At 33.6% G+C, this 18,279-nt stretch overlaps 1 protein-coding gene across 5 annotated transcripts in view; it reads right to left on the bottom strand.

Annotated features, from left to right (window-relative positions):
* Positions 1-18,279, bottom strand: part of dock8 (dedicator of cytokinesis 8) — a 69,535-nt gene that overhangs the window by 36,640 nt on the left and 14,616 nt on the right. For 4 of the 5 annotated variants that reach the window (XM_051116598.1, XM_051116599.1, XM_051116601.1 and 1 more), the window contains exons 3-9: positions 9,333-9,508; positions 5,756-5,827; positions 5,500-5,605; positions 2,044-2,256; positions 1,848-1,933; positions 1,632-1,698; positions 547-696 (exon numbers count right to left, since the gene is read on the bottom strand). In XM_051116598.1, coding sequence (XP_050972555.1) covers positions 547-696; positions 1,632-1,698; positions 1,848-1,933; positions 2,044-2,256; positions 5,500-5,605; positions 5,756-5,827; positions 9,333-9,508 — 870 coding nt within the window. Of the gene's footprint in view, positions 1-546; positions 697-1,631; positions 1,699-1,847; positions 1,934-2,043; positions 2,257-5,499; positions 5,606-5,755; positions 5,828-9,332; positions 9,509-17,884; positions 18,014-18,279 lie in introns of those variants that run through there. The other variant, XM_051116600.1, reaches the window with a different exon arrangement.

The raw sequence follows: 18,279 nt of genomic DNA, 5'->3' as shown, positions 1-18,279 counted from the left end.
GTCTTTATCAATTTGAAGCATCCTTGCTAAATCAGAGTATTAATTTCTATAATTTCTTTCCCCCCAAAAAAAAAATATATATCTATATATTATACTGACTCCAAGTTTTTGAAAGGTATAGTATATAATGTTATTAAGGCTTTTCATCTCAGATTTTTGGATCTTTCTATTCAAAGAATCCTGAAAGAAATGTACTCAGCCTGTTTTAAATATTCATAATAATAATAAAAAATGTTTCTTGAACTGCAAATCAGCATATTAGAATGATTTCTGAATGACCATGTGACACTGAAGACTGGAGTAATGATGCTGATAATTTAGCTTTGATCACAGAAATAAATTACATTTGAAAATATATTCGAGTATTTTAAACAGTACAAATATTTCAACATTTTACTGTCTTTGGATCAAATAAATGCAGGCTTGGTGAGCAGAAGAGACTTCTTTAAAAAACATTAAAAATCTTACTGTTCAAAAACTTTTGACTGGTAGTGTGCACATTTGAATAATTTTTACACACACAGCAGCTTTTACTCTCAACACTACCTTAATGACCAGATAGATATCTGGAGAGGGGTAGGAGATGGAGAAAATTGCAGATCTGGCCAAAGTGGAGGCGTCAGTGTGGGGAGTGTGGGCCCGCAGGAAACCCTTCATCTGATCTGAGTTCAGGTCAAAGTGGAAGTTCTCTGAAATCTGACAAAAAATGACCATGATTATGGATAGCACAAAACAAAAAGCCTGCTAAGGGTTTTACCATATAGAAGGGAAACTGCAGTGCATAAAGAACAAAAATACTTCCTCAAATTTCAGGCAAAGTGAACCAGAATGAAGAGACACTTCACTGAGTAACATTAGCACAGTTTTCCCTAAATCTCACTCAGTCTGACAAAACTCATCTTCAACATTGTGATGAATCTCAGGCATACCTTAAATTATGTTTTTCTCTCTTAACATTGTGAAAGGGTAATTCCTCCCATCCAAAACACTCTCTTTACCAAGCCATGAAAAAAACCCCCATGCTGCATAAAGTCCCTATTTAGCATGAATCATCTGGTCTGTCTCTTGCATTAACCTTCTTCAGTAAAAGCTAAAGCTAAAGAGGATTAATGTAATACTTCAGGATATTTCTCCCGAATATATCTGCTGTCAGTCCATTTAATATGAAAATACACAGAGGCTGCATTATAACTCACTCATTCCTTAAGATCCATGACTGTCAGTCCAAGATGTTTTTAAATTTGTGTTAAAGACAAGTTGTGTGTTTCTGAGTGGTTCATGTTAACTGGTTTTATAGACCTTGTGACCCATTTCTACTTCTTTGTAATTAAATTGTTGTTTTAGACGTCTACACACACAAATTAAATATAGATGTTGATTTAACCTTTGACAAAACAATGTTTATGGCTGTGGATAATGAAAAAGTCTTTCATTAGTCTCTCCAGCTTTGTTCAGACTGAAGTGGAGGAATGTGGGAGGACTAACAGGAAAACACTGACAGGAAGAATACTTATTAATTATGTCTCCCCATCTTAAGCAAATGGGATTAAGCAAAAGGGTCAAAATACAATAACGACGCCACATATTTGAGATTTTCTTCATAGTTTTTATGATAAGCATTAGAAACTGACCTTCTTCTTCTCTTTCAAGTCATAGAGGGCCATGGTTGCAAAGAGGGGCTCAATTTCAATCTCAAATCTGTAGAAGGAAAACATTATTTCAAAACCCTAATAAAATAGGATGCATAAGTTATGGACACCATTTCAGCCTCTAGGTATAAAATTAAACAGGTCACTTAAAATAAGAAATGGCATGTTATAAAATAGTGGATTGTAAATAAGTATTACTTGATGGTCTGGCATCGCACTAGTATCCTCTGCCCAAAGTGCTCCTTGGGACAGTCGGGAATGGGCCGAATTGCTATTGCATCCTCCTGTACAGGGCAGACAAGGGCAGAAGACAACATTTAACAAACTCAAGAGTATTCTGTAAAGACCATCGTTTAACATTTAGGACTGTGTTTAAAGTAAGGCAAGGCTGCACCTCATCCATAGGTGGGTAGAGGCCGAAGAGCTCGCCGTAGCGGTTGCTATTTCTGGCCTCCTGGTTGAAACGATCCAGCTCTTCTGGGCTGCTGAAGCGCAAGAGACTCTCCACACGACGATCTGGCTGCAGCGCCCGTAAGTTGAAGTCTGAGCATGTGAGGGTGGTCCGAGCGGTATCTTCACATAGTGCTGTTAGAGACGGAGACTTTTCCTGAGGGATAGGAGAGAACCAATATATTACATACACAAACATATTACATATTTAGATGTTTTTAAACTGGAGTCTTATGACCCCCATGAGCCGAAAAGCGGGTGCTTGGAACCAAGGAAAAGTTTAAATATACATAAATATATAAAATATATATAAATATATTTGTCATTTATTATTAATAATAAAATAAAAGAATGAAATAAATAATAATAATAATTAAATTAATAAAATAAAAAAGTAATGTTCACGTTCATCAAATTTGAAAAAGTGTACAGATATAAAAAACATACTGAACTAATAAACTAAATAACCTTTTAAATTTATAATAATCAATAAAGATAAGGACCGTTCACATTTAGCACATTTTATAAGGTTTATAATTATATTTAGAAAATAAAATAAAATATATATTTAGAAAAATAAAATAAAATTATACTGAATAATAAAAATAAGGACTTGGAAAATATATATTAAGAAAGAAAAGAAAAGAAGAAAAGAAAAAAAGAAAAAGAAATAACATATATATTAAAATAAAATGCTAAATTTATAATGAAAATTAAAAATAAGAACTGTTCACATTTGGCACATTTTAAAAGGTTTATGATTATGTTTATAAAGGGGAAAAATATTAAAATAAAATAAAATAAAATAAAATAAAATAAAATAAAATAAAATGCTAAATTTATAACAAATTCTAAAAATAAGAACTGTTCACATTTGGCACATGTTAAAAGGTTTATAATTATATTTATAAAAGACAATTTATATTAGAAAAGAAAAGAAAAAAGAAAATAAAATAATAAACACAATAAACTAAAATAAAGTAAAGTGAAGTAAAATAAAATAAATATTAAAATAAAATATTAAAATACAATGCCAAATTTATACTTAATAATAAAAATAAGAACTGTTCACATTTGGCACATTTTAAAAGGTTTATGATTATGTTTATAAAGGGGAAAAATATTAAAATAAAATAAAATAAAATAAAATAAAATAAAATAAAATAAAATGCTAAATTTATACCAAATTATAAAAATAAGAACTGTTCACATTTGGCACATGTTAAAAGGTTTATAATTATATTTATAAAAGACAATTTATATTAGAAAAGAAAAGAAAAAAAGAAAAGAAAAATAATAAAATAAAATAATAAACACAATAAACTAAAATAAAGTAAAGTGAAGTAAAGTGAAGTAAAATAAAATAAATATTAAAATAAAATATTAAAATAAAAATGCCAAATTTATACTTAATAATAAAAATAAGAACTGTTCACATTTGGCACATTTTAAAAGGTTTATAATTATGTTTATAAAGGAAAATAAAATATATTTTAATAAAATAAAAAAATGCTAAATTTATACTGAATAATAAAAATAAGAACTGTTCACATTTGGCACATTTTAAAAGGTTTCTGTTTATAAAGGGAAATAAAGTATATTTTAATAAAATAATAATAATAATAAAAATAAAATAAAATGCTAAATTTATACTGAATTATAAAAATAAGATAACATTTGGCACATTTTAAAAGGTTTATAATTATATTCATAAAAGAAAATTTATATTAGAAAAGAAAAGAAAAGAAAGATAATAAAATAATAAATACAATAAATTAAAATAAAGTAAAGTAAAATAAATATTACAATAAAATTAAAATAAAATGCTACATTTATACTGAATAATAAAAATAAAAGTGTTCACATTTGGCACATTTTAAAAGGTTTATAATGATGTTTATAAAGGAAAATAAAATATACTTTAATAAAATAAAATGCTAAATTTATACTGAACAATAAAAATAAGAACTGTTCACATTTGGCACATTTTAAGAGGTTTATAATTATGTTTATAAAGAAAAATAAAATATATTTTAATAAAATAAAATGCTAAATTTATACTGAATAATAAAAATAAGAAATGTTCACATTTGGAACATTTTAAAAGGTTCATAATTAAAATTTATATTAGAAAAAAGAAAAGAAAAGAAAAGAAAAGAAATGTTTTAAAAGATCTATCAAAAAGCATCAAAAAGATTGAAAAACTACTCTACAGTTCTTTGTCAAAAGTAAAATGAAAAACAAACGCAGCACATGGCATTAACTATTTTCCTAGTTGTCTTTTGTGATTACTGACTGAACCAACAAAGTCTCCTTAACTTCATTCATTGTTCTAATTCACATGTAGCGGAGGAGCAAATGAAATTAAGGAGGAATTTACAGCTCAGTCAGTATGCACAAAAGAGAAAACACTCAAAAATAGTTCATTTCATGTGCTTTTCCTTTTCATTTTACTATGTCTTTTGTGATTACTAACTGAACTGGCAATGCCTCCTTAACTTCATTTGCTCTTCTGCCACATACATGTGAATTAGAGCAGAGGAGCTCTGTGTAGTTCTGAACCTAATGCTTTTTTCCAGGAAGACCATAAGCCTTTGAGATGGATGAATTCTCAAAACCCTAGGAGAGATTTCTGTTAATCGCCAAATATAAGAACCATATGCACCGGCTCTGATAGCGGGCATCATGCAGGCTTCCCATGATACACTGCGTCTAGCCCGTGGGACAGACCTTCCCGTAGCATTTGTATTCTTAATCTACTTGCTTAAAGACACACATCACAGAACAGAGCTGGCTAGCGGGACATTTAGTACTCCTCTGGATTGCTAATAACCCCCGCAGTGAATGCAGAGGCCCTTTAAAGGATCCAAAACTGAGAGAGGATCTCTGGGTTCCCGCAGACTCTCAGTCTAAACTCATTACAAATACATGGAGTGAAACAAATCTTTGTGGTTTGGATAATTAAATCTTGGCAAAGCTGCACTGGGACAGAAGGAGTCAGGACAGAATGAATATGCATGCCTCATTATGTCCCTGGACCCTGACAAACAGGAGTTGAATGGAGCCAAGATGGTGGTCATGGGGAGAAATAGAAAAGAAAAATACCTGGGAGAAAATCGACTCATTTCCCTTTTTCTTTTCATCTGTTTAGTTGTTATTAAAAAGAAATGAATTGGCTTTGTATGTATTTTATGACAGGGAATAAGCATGCATAATGGAACGGGTGGTGACACACTTCAGAGGCTTTAATATAATAATAATTACAAATAAAAAGAGGAATTAAAGTGTCCGTGGGGTTGGGTGGCGTCCTTGAGTGACATTAACAGCAATGTGAACAAAAATCCCAATTAGCTGCTTTGTTGTTGTTATAAAAAGGAAAGGGTTTATAGACTGTGCTTACTACTTGTTCTTTGTCCGGCTGTACGTCAGACTCAAACGTCTGCCTCTGCAATAGTCTGTTAGCATCCGTCCTCTCCGAGTACGCAATCCATCCATAACCCTGAGATCTGTAAATGAGAAATGCAAAAACAAACACAACGGCATTATAGTATCTGTGTGTCCGGGGTCATTTCTTTGAGTTATGATTTTTGAATATTTAAACTTATATTTAAAATTCAGCCCTGAGGAGGGGCAGGAAATGAGGTCTGGGAATTTACCTTCTGCTAACCACCAGCCAAGGCTGTGTGTAACTCTGAACACAATCCCTCACATGAGGATCCAGCTCCACTCTGGAAATACACAAACGCATACATTATAATAACACTCAAAGCTTTATAAACACACACTCCGATCACAAAGATTATTTTATTTATTTATTATTATTATTATTATTTTTAAGATGTATTTTTGGCATTTTTATTGTGATAGGACATATCAGACATGACAGGAAGCGAAGTGGGAGAGAGGGGGGGGATCAGGAAAGGTCTTCAAGCCGGGATTCAAACACGAGACACCCGAAGCGCAATGGCCAAAAGAGTATTTTATTTTTATGTTTTAATACTTAAGATTATTATATTACAAAATGATATTATAAAATAAAATAATGTATTTATTTTATTTAAATAATATTAATAAATGATATATATACACTACCAGTCAAAAGTTTTTGAACAGTAAGATTTTTAATGTTTTTTAAAGAAGTCTCTTCTGCTCACCAAGCCTGCATTTATTTGATCTGAAGTACAGCAAAAACAGTACAATTCTGAAATATTTATACTATTTTATTTGAATATATTTTAAAATGTTCTGTGATTTCATTTTTCATTACTCCAGTCACATGATCCTTCAGAAATCGTTCTAATATTCTGATTTTCTGCTCAAGAAACATTTATTATTATGTTGAAAACAGCCGAGTAGATTTTTTTCAGGTTTCTTTGATAAATAGAAGGTTCAAAAGAACAACATTTATCTGAAATAGAAATTGTAACATAATAAATGTCTTTATCATCACTTTTGAGCAATTTAAAGTATCCTTGCTATATTAAAGAATTAATTTCTATCATTTCTGTCCCAAAAAGAAAAAAAAATTATACTGACTCCAAGTTTTAGTATAGTGTATAATGTTATAAAGCTATAAATCTCAGATAAATGCTGATCTTTGGATCTTTCTATTCATCACAGAATTTAAATTTAAAAAAGAATTTAAAAAAACTGTTTTAAATATTGATTAAAAATAATAATAATAATAATAATAATGTTCCCTGAACAGCAAATCAGCATATTAGAATGATTTCTGAAGGATCATGTGACACTGAAGACTGGAGTAATGATGCTGAAAACTCAACTTTGATCACAGGAATAAATCACATTTTTAAATATACTCAAATAGAAAGCTGTTATATTAAATAGTAAAAAATATTTCACAATATTACTGCTTTTGCTGTATTTTGGATCAAATAAATGCAGGCTTAGTAATGTAAAAAACATTAAAAATCTTATTGTTCAAAAACTTTTGATTGGTAGTGTATATGAATCTAAAATTAAATAAACTAAACCAATTAAACAAAGTATCATCCTTATTATTGACACTAATAATTCACAAACACCATTCTTATTACTATTATATTTTTGCATCTAAATAGTTGCAAGTTCATCTCTGCTGTGAGAGGTTTTGCATTTCTCACTTGAGAATGAAAGTGAATAATTTATGCAAACAATACAAACTGACTTGTGAACACTGCTTCCTGCTGAATGAACATAAGTAGAGGTTCTGTTCTTTAGAAATTCGCAAATGCCACTTTTTATTGGTTAAACTAATGCTAAAGGAAGCTAAAAGATAGTTTACCCAAAAAGGAAAATTCTGTCACCTTCATGTCGTTCCAAACCTTTAAGACCTTCATTCATCTTCAGAACACAAATAAGATATTTTTGATGAAATCAGAGCGCTTTCTAACCCTGCACAGACAGCAACTCAACTGACACGTTCGAGACCCAAAAAGGTAGTAAGGACTAGGGGCGTCGCTAGGGCTAATCATTTGGGGCTCGAGCCCCGAAAGATTTTTCTCTAGCCCGAATGTTTTACGAGTTGGTATCGCCCTATGATTTCCGAGGAATTCATGTATTTTGTCAAAGTTTGAATGAATTAATCAAAAGCTGGTCATTACACTTATTATCAAATCGTGATATGGACTAGTATCTGTAAATATTCAGCAGCAAAATACCATTTAAACCTGAATCTTGCATGTTTCTTTATGAATGAATGGTGCAGACATACGCGCGGTTTCCTTTACTACACACATGTAATGCTCGCAGTGATTTCAGCGTCTGCCATAAAAAAAAAAATGCATGAACAACATCTCCAGAACTGCTCTGAGAGTACTTCTTTTGAGTAAAACCAGGGTCATATGCTCACAGAAATTTAGAAGGTATTCATGGCAACCTATCAAAATAAAAGTTTGGTTTAGCTTGTAGACATTGTGCCAGAAATATATTACTATCATTCTGTAGAATGCACGTACCATAGTACTACTACTACTACTACTGTTAATTAACTTAATTAACTTTGTTACACAATATTTCTTCCATCTTTTAATATTTGCCAAAAATAAAATTGAATTTTCATTAATTAAAAGATAAATTAATATTTTAGGCCTTTATTTGACAACCAGAAAATTTTAAATACACAATTCAGAATTTCATAAGGCTGTTGTAGAAATAAATAAAAGTTGTTTTATGCATTCAAATAAATAGACATGCCAAAACAAATTTGGTAACAAATTTGGTAACAATTTAAAAGGGCCCTAAACATAACTTTTGATAAATCGACATTAAATCATATAAGCTTCATTGTTTTAATTAATTACACATGTTGTTGTTGTTTTTTATTAATAAAATTAAATTTAACCATTAAAAAGGAGTCCATAAATATTAACACATGAACATGAACAAAATATTAAAAAAAATGAATTTGGAAAAATAAAAATGGGGCCCTATTTTTGCATGCAAATATATATTTGTTATAGTTGTTATTGTATTTGTGTAATGTATTTTTGTAAAGTTATAATTTTGTTCTAATACTTTTGTTTGCTATTTGCAGTGATTTACTATTTACTATTTTTCATAATGTAACAACACTGTTTTGTGCTACTGCTTTGGCAAAGTATCTGTCAAATTAACTAAAATCGAAAGCACAATATGATTTTGCTCATACGATCAGTTCATGATCCGATGTTTTCATAGTTGTAGAAGATGGGTGAGTCAGGTCATCGACCTTTTTTCTTTGTTCAATTTGCACAATGAACATGGGTTAACTTGGAGCTCTTATTTTTGAACTCTTAAAGTGCACCAGATTAATGAATTTACCTTTAAAATATATCAAATTTTCTCCTGGGGGGCATGCCCCCGGACCTCCCTAGAAGGATCCAGGTTAACCCACCTGTGTCTAACAAAATTTGATAATGTTAGCTCCCATCCACCACCACTAGCCCCTGATGTTTTGCCACCAGACCCAAGAGGTTTTCAAACCCTAGAAACGCCCCTAGTAAAGACATCGCTAAAATCCAAAGATGAATGAAGGTCTTATGGGTTTGGAACGACATGAGGGTGAGTAATTAATGACAGAATTTTCATTTTTGGGTAAACTATCCTTTTAAAGCTATTGGCTAACTTCTACTCTTAATCTACTGAAATGCCTACCAACACTGCATTACAGTCACAACACAACTGCTCAAGTCAGCACAGATATTTTTGTCTAGTTGACCTTCTCAACCCCAACAAGGAGCATCCAGCACTTACCCTTCCTCAGGGACAGAGGGGCGGACGGTCCTGCATTCCCTCTCCACCAGCTCCACCTCCAGGTCATCGTCGGGAAACTCCCCCAGCTCCTGCATGAGCTCAGCATCTCCGCTGCGCAGCTGTGACATCAGGAACTCATCCAGGTCCACTGGCTCAACTGCTTCATATGACTGAGGCTATAAAGCAAACCAGGACAAACAATCAAACAAAGATAATGATCATAAAATGAGCTCTTTGTATGGACACACCTCCTAAAAATACACATTTGCATCTGTGCCATTTTGGGTTCCCCAAAGAATCTTTCAGAGAACAGTTTTTTATAAACATTTTTCTTGTGTAAAGGACATTTTAATAATCTAAAGAATCTTTTGTTCCTTTATTATTCAGACAGGACAGTGGAGAGATGACAGGAAAGTATTGGGTAGAGAGAGAGGAGTGGGATCAGCATAGGACCTCAAGACAGGAATCAAACTCGGGTCGCCGTGAGTGCAGTTAAACTGATATGTTGGCGCACTAACCACAAGGCAACCGGCGCCGACATAAGAATCTTTTTTCACTACAAATAACTTTTTTGAGGAATGGAAAGGTTAAATGTTCTCCATGGAACCATAGATACCATTAAAGATCATTTATTTTTAGTAGGGGTGCTCCGATCAGGATTTTTGAGGTCAATCACAGGAAGCAGTATCTGCCAATCTGATCACCAATACTGATCTTTTTAAAGCCTCCTATTAATCATGTAGAATTATTTATAGAGATACTCCAATCAGGATTTATAGACACTTATTCAGGGCCTTTTTTTTTGAGAGAGAGAGAGATGGGAGTTTTTTAATTTGAGGGGTGGAGGGCAGCATTTTTTAGACTTTTTTTTTAATATGTATATATTTATCTCACATAAATGTTTGATCATGCAGTGCATTTTTGTTTTCAGAATTATGCAATTATTTCACGATAGCTTACACACAGCTAGGTCTGATTTCCACAAACACATTTATCCATTATTTTGATTTGGAATAGAGCTTGGGAATCTACGTCACTGTGCATTGCATTCTGGGTAGTCGCCGCCATGTTTAGGACACGCTAAATAGCGTACAATGACAATAAACACAAGCAGAGTCGTGTGGCCAGAACAAGACACATACACACTCACAGAAATCATACGGCCGCTTTCTACTGTACCACACACAGGACCAAATTAATTTCTCTTTTGTATTTTTTAATAACGAGGTGGCACTGATATATCTGCCAGATAAAATAAACACACCATAGCTTGATCTCAGCCAGTTGATCATGTAAGTGAACCACCGCTCAAACATTTTGTGTGTATCTCAGATGTCTGTTCTATTCAAAAGTAAGTGCCCTGATTCCAGTTCGAAGACAGCGTATATGTTCCATTCAACGAGCATTAAAGTGTGCGACATGAAGACATGAATTTAAATTGCATTTATTTACAAAGGTATATTATGTCACGCTACTCTAGTAAGTTTAGTCTGCGTGTAAAGATGATGCAGGTGGTGGCGTAGCGCAAATGCATGAATGAATATTCCTAAGTAAAGTAAGCGCTGATGTATTTAATCATATATCATATCGCCCTAATTTCATTAAAGGATGAAGTGCAATAAGTTTTACTGGACTTAAATTGAACAAATACATGATTTTATACAAAGAGCTGCTGAATAGTAAATCAGATGAGCTGCTTTATGAATAAAGTCAGTGATCGCAATGAGTCATATCACAGATTAAATTACATTTCCAAATGTGTTATTCATAGCGTGAGCACGTACAAATTCATGTGGATCGGAAATTATGAATCTGTAATTAATAATAGATATAAACGACAAAGCCAGATTTTGAAGTTGTTTATTTTCATTGAGCTGCTTGGAGAGATTGTTTTTAGCCGCATTTAGCACCTCTAGCCGCTAAACTTGCTAACTAGCACATTATTAGGAAAGGCGATCGCAAAGATTCATAAAAAAAAACCTTATGCTCACTTCTGCTGTAAGTGAAGCTGGATCACGAATGATTTGTGTGAACATAGAAGGATATATGTAGATCGGGAGGCGCATTCCCTTCACAAACAAACATAATCCACTGCATCTTCAGCCGCTCAGATGTCAGGAGTAAATGACGACCACTATGTTCATTATTACATCCAGCAACACAACACCTTAATCTCTCAATTCTTGTCTAACTTACATCCCTGCTCCAGCATCAAAACAAAGAGGACGGACTGTTACAGCTGATCTGAGGTAAGACGCTCATGTCAATCAACTATGAAAAAGGGGATTTTTTTTACAGATTAATTAAAAACCACTGCATGGATTTTTATCATTATAGGGTAGATTTGTACATACACTGCCAACACACATTAATGTTCAAACAACATGTAAAAGTGAACTTAGCATCCGATGACCCCTTTAACACATACCTCCACTATTACCCAGTCTAGACTGTAGTGTCCATGTCCGAAAGTCCGCTGTGCGTTGCTGACGTCACGTTCCCATACTCTATCCAAACACTGTTTTGAAAATACCTTTTCAGCATATTTACCGCAAACAATGCGCTGTCACTTTAATTCTGCGCGTGCAGCACAGACTCTCTCTCTGCACTGCTGTAGATACACCGCTCCTGGAACGCCTGTCAGACCGCAACCTTGTGCAGCTTTAAAGGGGTCATCGGATGCCCATTTTCACAAGTTGATATGATTCTTTAGGGTCTTAATGAAAAGTCTATAATATACTTCGGTTAAAAATTCTCAATAGTTGTGTAAAACAACACCCTTTTTACCTTGTCAAAATCAGCTCTGCAAAAATCATCCCATTCTGGTCGAGGCTGCTTTAAATGCAAATGAGCTCTGCTTGCCCCGCCCCTCTCTTCTCTCTGTGGAGAGACGAGCCTGTTTACTTTAGCCGCATTTAGCAATGTTTAGGTGCTAAACTTGCTAACTAGCACTTTATTAGGCACGGCGATCGCAAAGATTCATTAAAAAAACCCTTATACTCACTTCTGCTGTAAGTGAAGCTGGATCACAAATGATTCACGCGAACATAGTCGGATATATATAGTTCGGGAGGTGCATTCCCTTCACAAACAAACGTAATCCACTGCATCTTCAGCCGCTCAGATGTCAGGAGTAAATGACGACCACTACATTCATTATTAAATCCAGCAACACAACACCTCAATCGCTCAATCCAAGATATTCTTGTCTAACTTACATCCCTGCTCCGGCATCAAAACAAAGACTGTTACAGCTGATCTGAGGTAAGAGGCTCATGTCAATCAACTATTGTGGGAGCGGCCTCTGTGGGTGTGACGCCACAACGACAGGCATCTGAGAACGGCTCGATTTGAAAAAGGGGATATTATTTTTACAGATTATTAAAAACCACTGCATGGATTTTTATCATTATAGGGTAGATTTGTACATACACTTTCAACACACATTATAAACAACATGTAAAAGTGAACATAGCATCCGATGACCCCTTTAACGCTTTAATCCGTTAGCATGAGCGCGGAAAAAATACACACTGCAAACGGAGGTATGTGAACGTGGCGTTAAGTGTTTATGCTTCAAGTGTGCACGAGCGCCCAGTCTCCAGGAGAGCGCGCGGGCGCCGAATGGTTAAACACTGGAAAGAATTAAAAAGAAATGCAGTTTACAAATAGCGACGATGCGACACTGTCTGTGTGTTTGTGAAATTACGTCTCACATAAGGTTTTCAAATGACTTTATAAGTTATTAAATGAAGAAATATGAATTGTCCCTCACCTTCAGCATTATAATTGTTTTACCCACGCGTATATAGACATGAATGTATTTAGAAGTGATCACCTGGTCCATCTGAGAGATAATCCATACTATCATAATAATATAAAACAAAAGTAGTGAAAAGTAGGAGAAGATAGATTTCATTCAAGAGCCTCTATAGCATCAAAAATAGCCTGTATAAAATGCTAAATAAAAACCTCTAAAATTATAAAAGAAATTCTTAGAACTGGCAGCAGCAAGCAGAGGCCAGAAACCATCATAAAAGAAAGCCTGAATGCATAGCTACTGTATTTTTTCTTGACACTGAAGCATTCAATCCCATTCAAATAAGACATCCTTTTAATTTCCCTCTATACCAACTAATGGAATGTCTAAAATAAAAACACACACAGAGAGAACTACGTAATGCTCTATGACCTCCATAAAACAATGATACAAAGAAGGAGGCTGTTAGGAAGCAATAAATCATTTTAAAGCTGATGACATGTTCAGACCATAGCAGTAAAAAAAATGCATTGCCTACAGTTGTATTCCTCTTTTAGCAAAGTCAGAGAGGAACAGAGCGTGTTTTGTCGTGACTTGAGGCAGACAGCTCCAGACCTGCTGAAGATAATCAACATAACTGCTGGAGTGCTTTGGGAGGCTGTGATCTCTTGAGATGTGTTTCATAAGAATAGATTAATCAGAAGGCTATTGGACATAGAAACTGAACCATCAAACTAATGCTAGTCTGTGGAAAGAGACCAAAGCATGTCAAATAAAGGGTTTAATAAAGTGATAACCCTAGCAGCTGGTTACTTAACTTCTCTCAAACATTTTTTCACAGGTCTACTGAAGACTTATCTCACAAAGTGTTGTTCAACAACATTATCAGTTATCTAAAACATGCCCTTATAACACAAGGACTTACTAGAACAACTCTGATAAAACACAAAACATAGTTTCTTTTGACACACCTTTAATAGCATGTAAAAGAGATAGATATTCAATGTCATCACAGGAGACACCAATAAACAATCAATCTAGATAAGTTTGTTAGAGAAAATAAAACAATGTGTCTTTCATCAAGGAATTTTCAGGAAAACACTGTACTGTTTAAGTTATCTAATTTCATCTGATCTCTATGGAAGCCTGTTTGTGCTTTAGAGTATAAAACAAACAGGGCCATTGTGAGAACAGATAAAATAAACTTTATACTTTTTGAGAGATACAAAAGATATAGTTGCAAAATGTTAAATATAAGCAAACTGAGGTACATTACAAGGTCATAACTGACCCTTCGCAGGAAGTCTGATTGCCATTTTTGTCTGATAAACAAACCAGACAGAAGAATAGATTAACATTGTTGGACTTCAACTTAAAAATTGTGTGTACTGACATCGTTCCACGGTTGAAACAATATGCCTTCTGATGTTCATTCATGTTTATTTTATGCTATAACTTGTAAAGCGGTAGAAATGATTGGTTCATGTGCCGATTGAACTGAGGCGCTAAGTTACAGCGATCTGTCACGACACATTAAAGATCCACAAAACGGTATTTGTTATTTGAATTTCTTACAAAATGACGAAAAACTGATGGCTGACATTTAATTTCAAAAGTAACCTGCTCTGTCTTGTCTGTCGGCGCGTTGTCAGTTTCCTCTTTGTTCCGCAATGTATTTTTCACTGCATGAGAACATGATGTGTGCGTGAGAGCGCTATGGCTTATCGGCGATAGCAACAGTAACATAGGGAGGCGGGTCTTTGCGAAGGGTCAATTGTCAGATATTGTTTCAAAAGTGAGAAACAGTTGCAATTGTGCGAAATAAAAAGAAATTTGTGAGAAATACATCCGCAAAAGTGAGAAATTAAGTTGCAATTCTGAGATATAAAGTTGTAATTGGATAAAATAAATTCACAAGCGTGAGAATAGTCACAACAGTAAAAAAAAAAAAAATTGCAAATGCAAAAAATAAAGTTGCAAAAGTCGCAAATGAGAAATAAAGTCATGATGGAAGTCACAACTGCAAGATATAAAGTTGCAATAGCTTTAAAAAAATATGCAGTTGGGAGAAACGGTCATAATTGTGGGAAATAAATTTGCAATCGCAAGAAACTTGCAAAAGAAATACAGTCGTAAAAGAGAAATAAATTCGCAATTGAGAGATATGAGGTTGCACAGCATGATATAACTTTCAAAAACAGCGATGATTACAAAAACATCAGTGTGAAATAAAATTACATTTATGAGAAATAAAGTCACAAAAGTGAGAAAAAGTGAGAAATAAAGTCATGGTGGTAAAGTCACAACTGTAAGATATAAAGTTGCAATAGCATTAAATAAATTTGCGATTGTGAGAAACAGTCACAATAGTGGGAAATAAATTCGCAATTGCGAAAAAAGCTGCAAAAGAGAGAAATAAGGTCTGAAAGGAGAAATAGGCTAAAGTTGCAATTAACAGATAACAGGTTGCAATGGCATGATACTAGTTTGCAAGTATGAGAAACAATCATAATAGTGGGAAATAGAATCACAGATAAAAGAAATAAAATTGCAAAAGTGAGAAAGTCGCAAATGAGAAATAAAGTCGTAATGGTAACTGCGAGATATAAAGTTGCAATAGCATGAAATACATTTGCAATTGCAAGAAAGTTACAACAGTAAGAAATAAATTGGCAATTGTGAGAATGTTGCAAAAATGAGAAATAAAGTCGTAAAAGAGCAATAAAGTTGCAATTTGAGATATGAGGTTGCAGTAGCATGATATAACATTGTGATTATGAGAAACAATCATAACAGTGGGAAATAAAATCACAATTACGAGAAAAGTAGGGCTGCACGATAAATCACATACGACTGTCAGGCGCATTTAGTCAGTAAAGCCGGTAAATCACTGACAAGCTAGGCAAAATCGCGCTCATAATCGCAGATGAATCGCATTTGATTATGAGCACGATTTTGCGTAGCTTGTCAGTGATTTACGGCTCTGTGTATTAATTGCCGCTCCAGCTGAACGCACGTGATGGAGATTTACTACTAATCAAAATACCGGCTTTACTGACTAAACGCACCTGACAATCACATGCAATTTATCGTGCAGCCCTACGTAAAAGTGAGTAAGTCACAAATGAGAAATAAGGTTGTGAAGGTAACAAAGTTACAACTGCGAGATATAAAATTACAATAGCTTGAAATAACGAAATAAATTACAAGAAACAGTCACAATAGTGGGGAATAAATTCGCAGTTGCAGGAAACTAATAAAGACATAAAAGGGAAATAAAGTCACAATTGAGAGATATGAAAGTTGCAAATGAGAAAAAGCTGTGACGGTAACAAAGTTAAAACTGCGAGATATAAAATTACAATAGCATGAAATACGTCTGCAACTGCGAGAAACAGTCAGATAGTGGGGAATAAATTCGCAATTGCAAGAAAGTTGCAAAAGAAAGAAATAAAGTTGTAAAAGGGAAATAAAGTAGCAACTGAGGGATATGAGGTTGCAATAGCATGACATAACTGCGATTATGAGAAACAGTCAAAACTGTGAGAAATAACATGACAATTACAAGAAATTGTTACAAAAGTTACAAAAGTGAGAAAGTTGCAAATGAGAAGTAAAGCTGTGATGGCAACAAAGTTACAACTGCGAGATAAAAAGTTACAATAGCATGAAATAAATTTGCAACTGCAAGAAATTAAGTCGCAAAAGAGAAATAAAGTCACAAGTGAGAGATATTAAGTTGCAATAGCATGATGTAACTTTGTGATTATGAGAAACAGTCACAATAATGTGAAATAAAATCACAATTATGAGAAATAAACTTGCAAAAGTGAAAAAGTTGCAAATGAGAAATAAAGTTGTGGTGGTAACAAAGTCACAGTTGTGAGATATAAAGTTGCAAAAGCATGAAATACATTTGCAATTGTGAGAAAGTTGCAAAAGAAATAAAGTTGTAAAAGAGATATACATTTGCAATTTATAATACAATAGCATGATATAACTTTGCAATTACAAGAAAATTTCACAATAATCTAAAATAAATTCACAATTACAAGAAATAAAGCTGCAAAAGAGAGAAATAAAAGTGTAATAGTGAGATATAAACTTGTAACACTGTGAAATAAAGTCAAAAAATAAGTTACAGCTACAAAGATATAAATTCTGTTAGTTTTTTTTTTTTTTTTTAACTCTACAGGCATCGTAAGTGCTTATTTCTCTGGTGTCTACCTGAGGTAGAACAAACTCTGGACATAAATAAGTGTGAAAAACCTTTGTATTTAAATACAGCAACTGTTCAAACTTTTTTTTTGCTGTGTGGTTTGTGTACATCAGCAGATGACAAGGGAAGAGCAGAGGGTAATTGTTGATGAACACTGATATAGTCTATGGGTGGTGTTATTTCTGTAGCTCATGTAACCCCATTCACTCAAAAGCAGTGACAGGAAATAAAAAGGCACAACAACATTGTGTGCAACGCAGAGTGCAATGCATTTCTTAGAGAAAATAGGAAAGTAAAAAACAAACAAACATATAATTGCATAATTTAATACACAGGTTTGAATGTTTTTTAAGTTTGTCATCCTGAGGCCTAATTGTGCTTTTTGAAACATGGAAGCAACCACAAAAGTTCCTGGTCTATATTCAACACAGTCAAGTTTAATATAACCCACCCAGGCTGTGTGCATAGTGCAAATTTAGCTTAGAGTTTCATTTCTGCATCTACCAATTGAACGCAACCAACATACAGCAGACAGCACAAGTGCATCTGAAAAGAATGAAAGAAAATACTCACGTAAAGCTTCTTGCAAACAAACTACGAGGCAATTGACAAGATGGCGTTGCCCGGAAATAAAAACGACTTGTTTCTGTACAACTCTTCCTTAATAGGTTTGAGTCGCATGAGGCGGTCTATCTTTTGGGGCATCCAAAAGCAGGATGTGACATCACAGCCACTTCCCTTATAAGCTATGACGAAATAGCAGCGGCCCATATTAAGTCAAAAACAGATAAATTAAAATTAAATGATGAGTCAACATTCTGCTTTAAAAACGTTAAAGGAATTATATGATCATTTAAAAAAGTGAGAGGTACTGTAGTTCATTACTGTATGTTTACCACAGTAAAATTTGCTAGCGGTGAGATAACTAACAAACACATGTGTACACATCAGGGCACTATAATATGTAA

The sequence above is a fragment of the Labeo rohita genome, chromosome 8, assembly GCF_022985175.1.
Source record: "Labeo rohita strain BAU-BD-2019 chromosome 8, IGBB_LRoh.1.0, whole genome shotgun sequence".
Taxonomy (NCBI): domain Eukaryota; kingdom Metazoa; phylum Chordata; class Actinopteri; order Cypriniformes; family Cyprinidae; genus Labeo; species Labeo rohita.
This window is presented reverse-complemented; position numbering and strand designations above follow the sequence as displayed.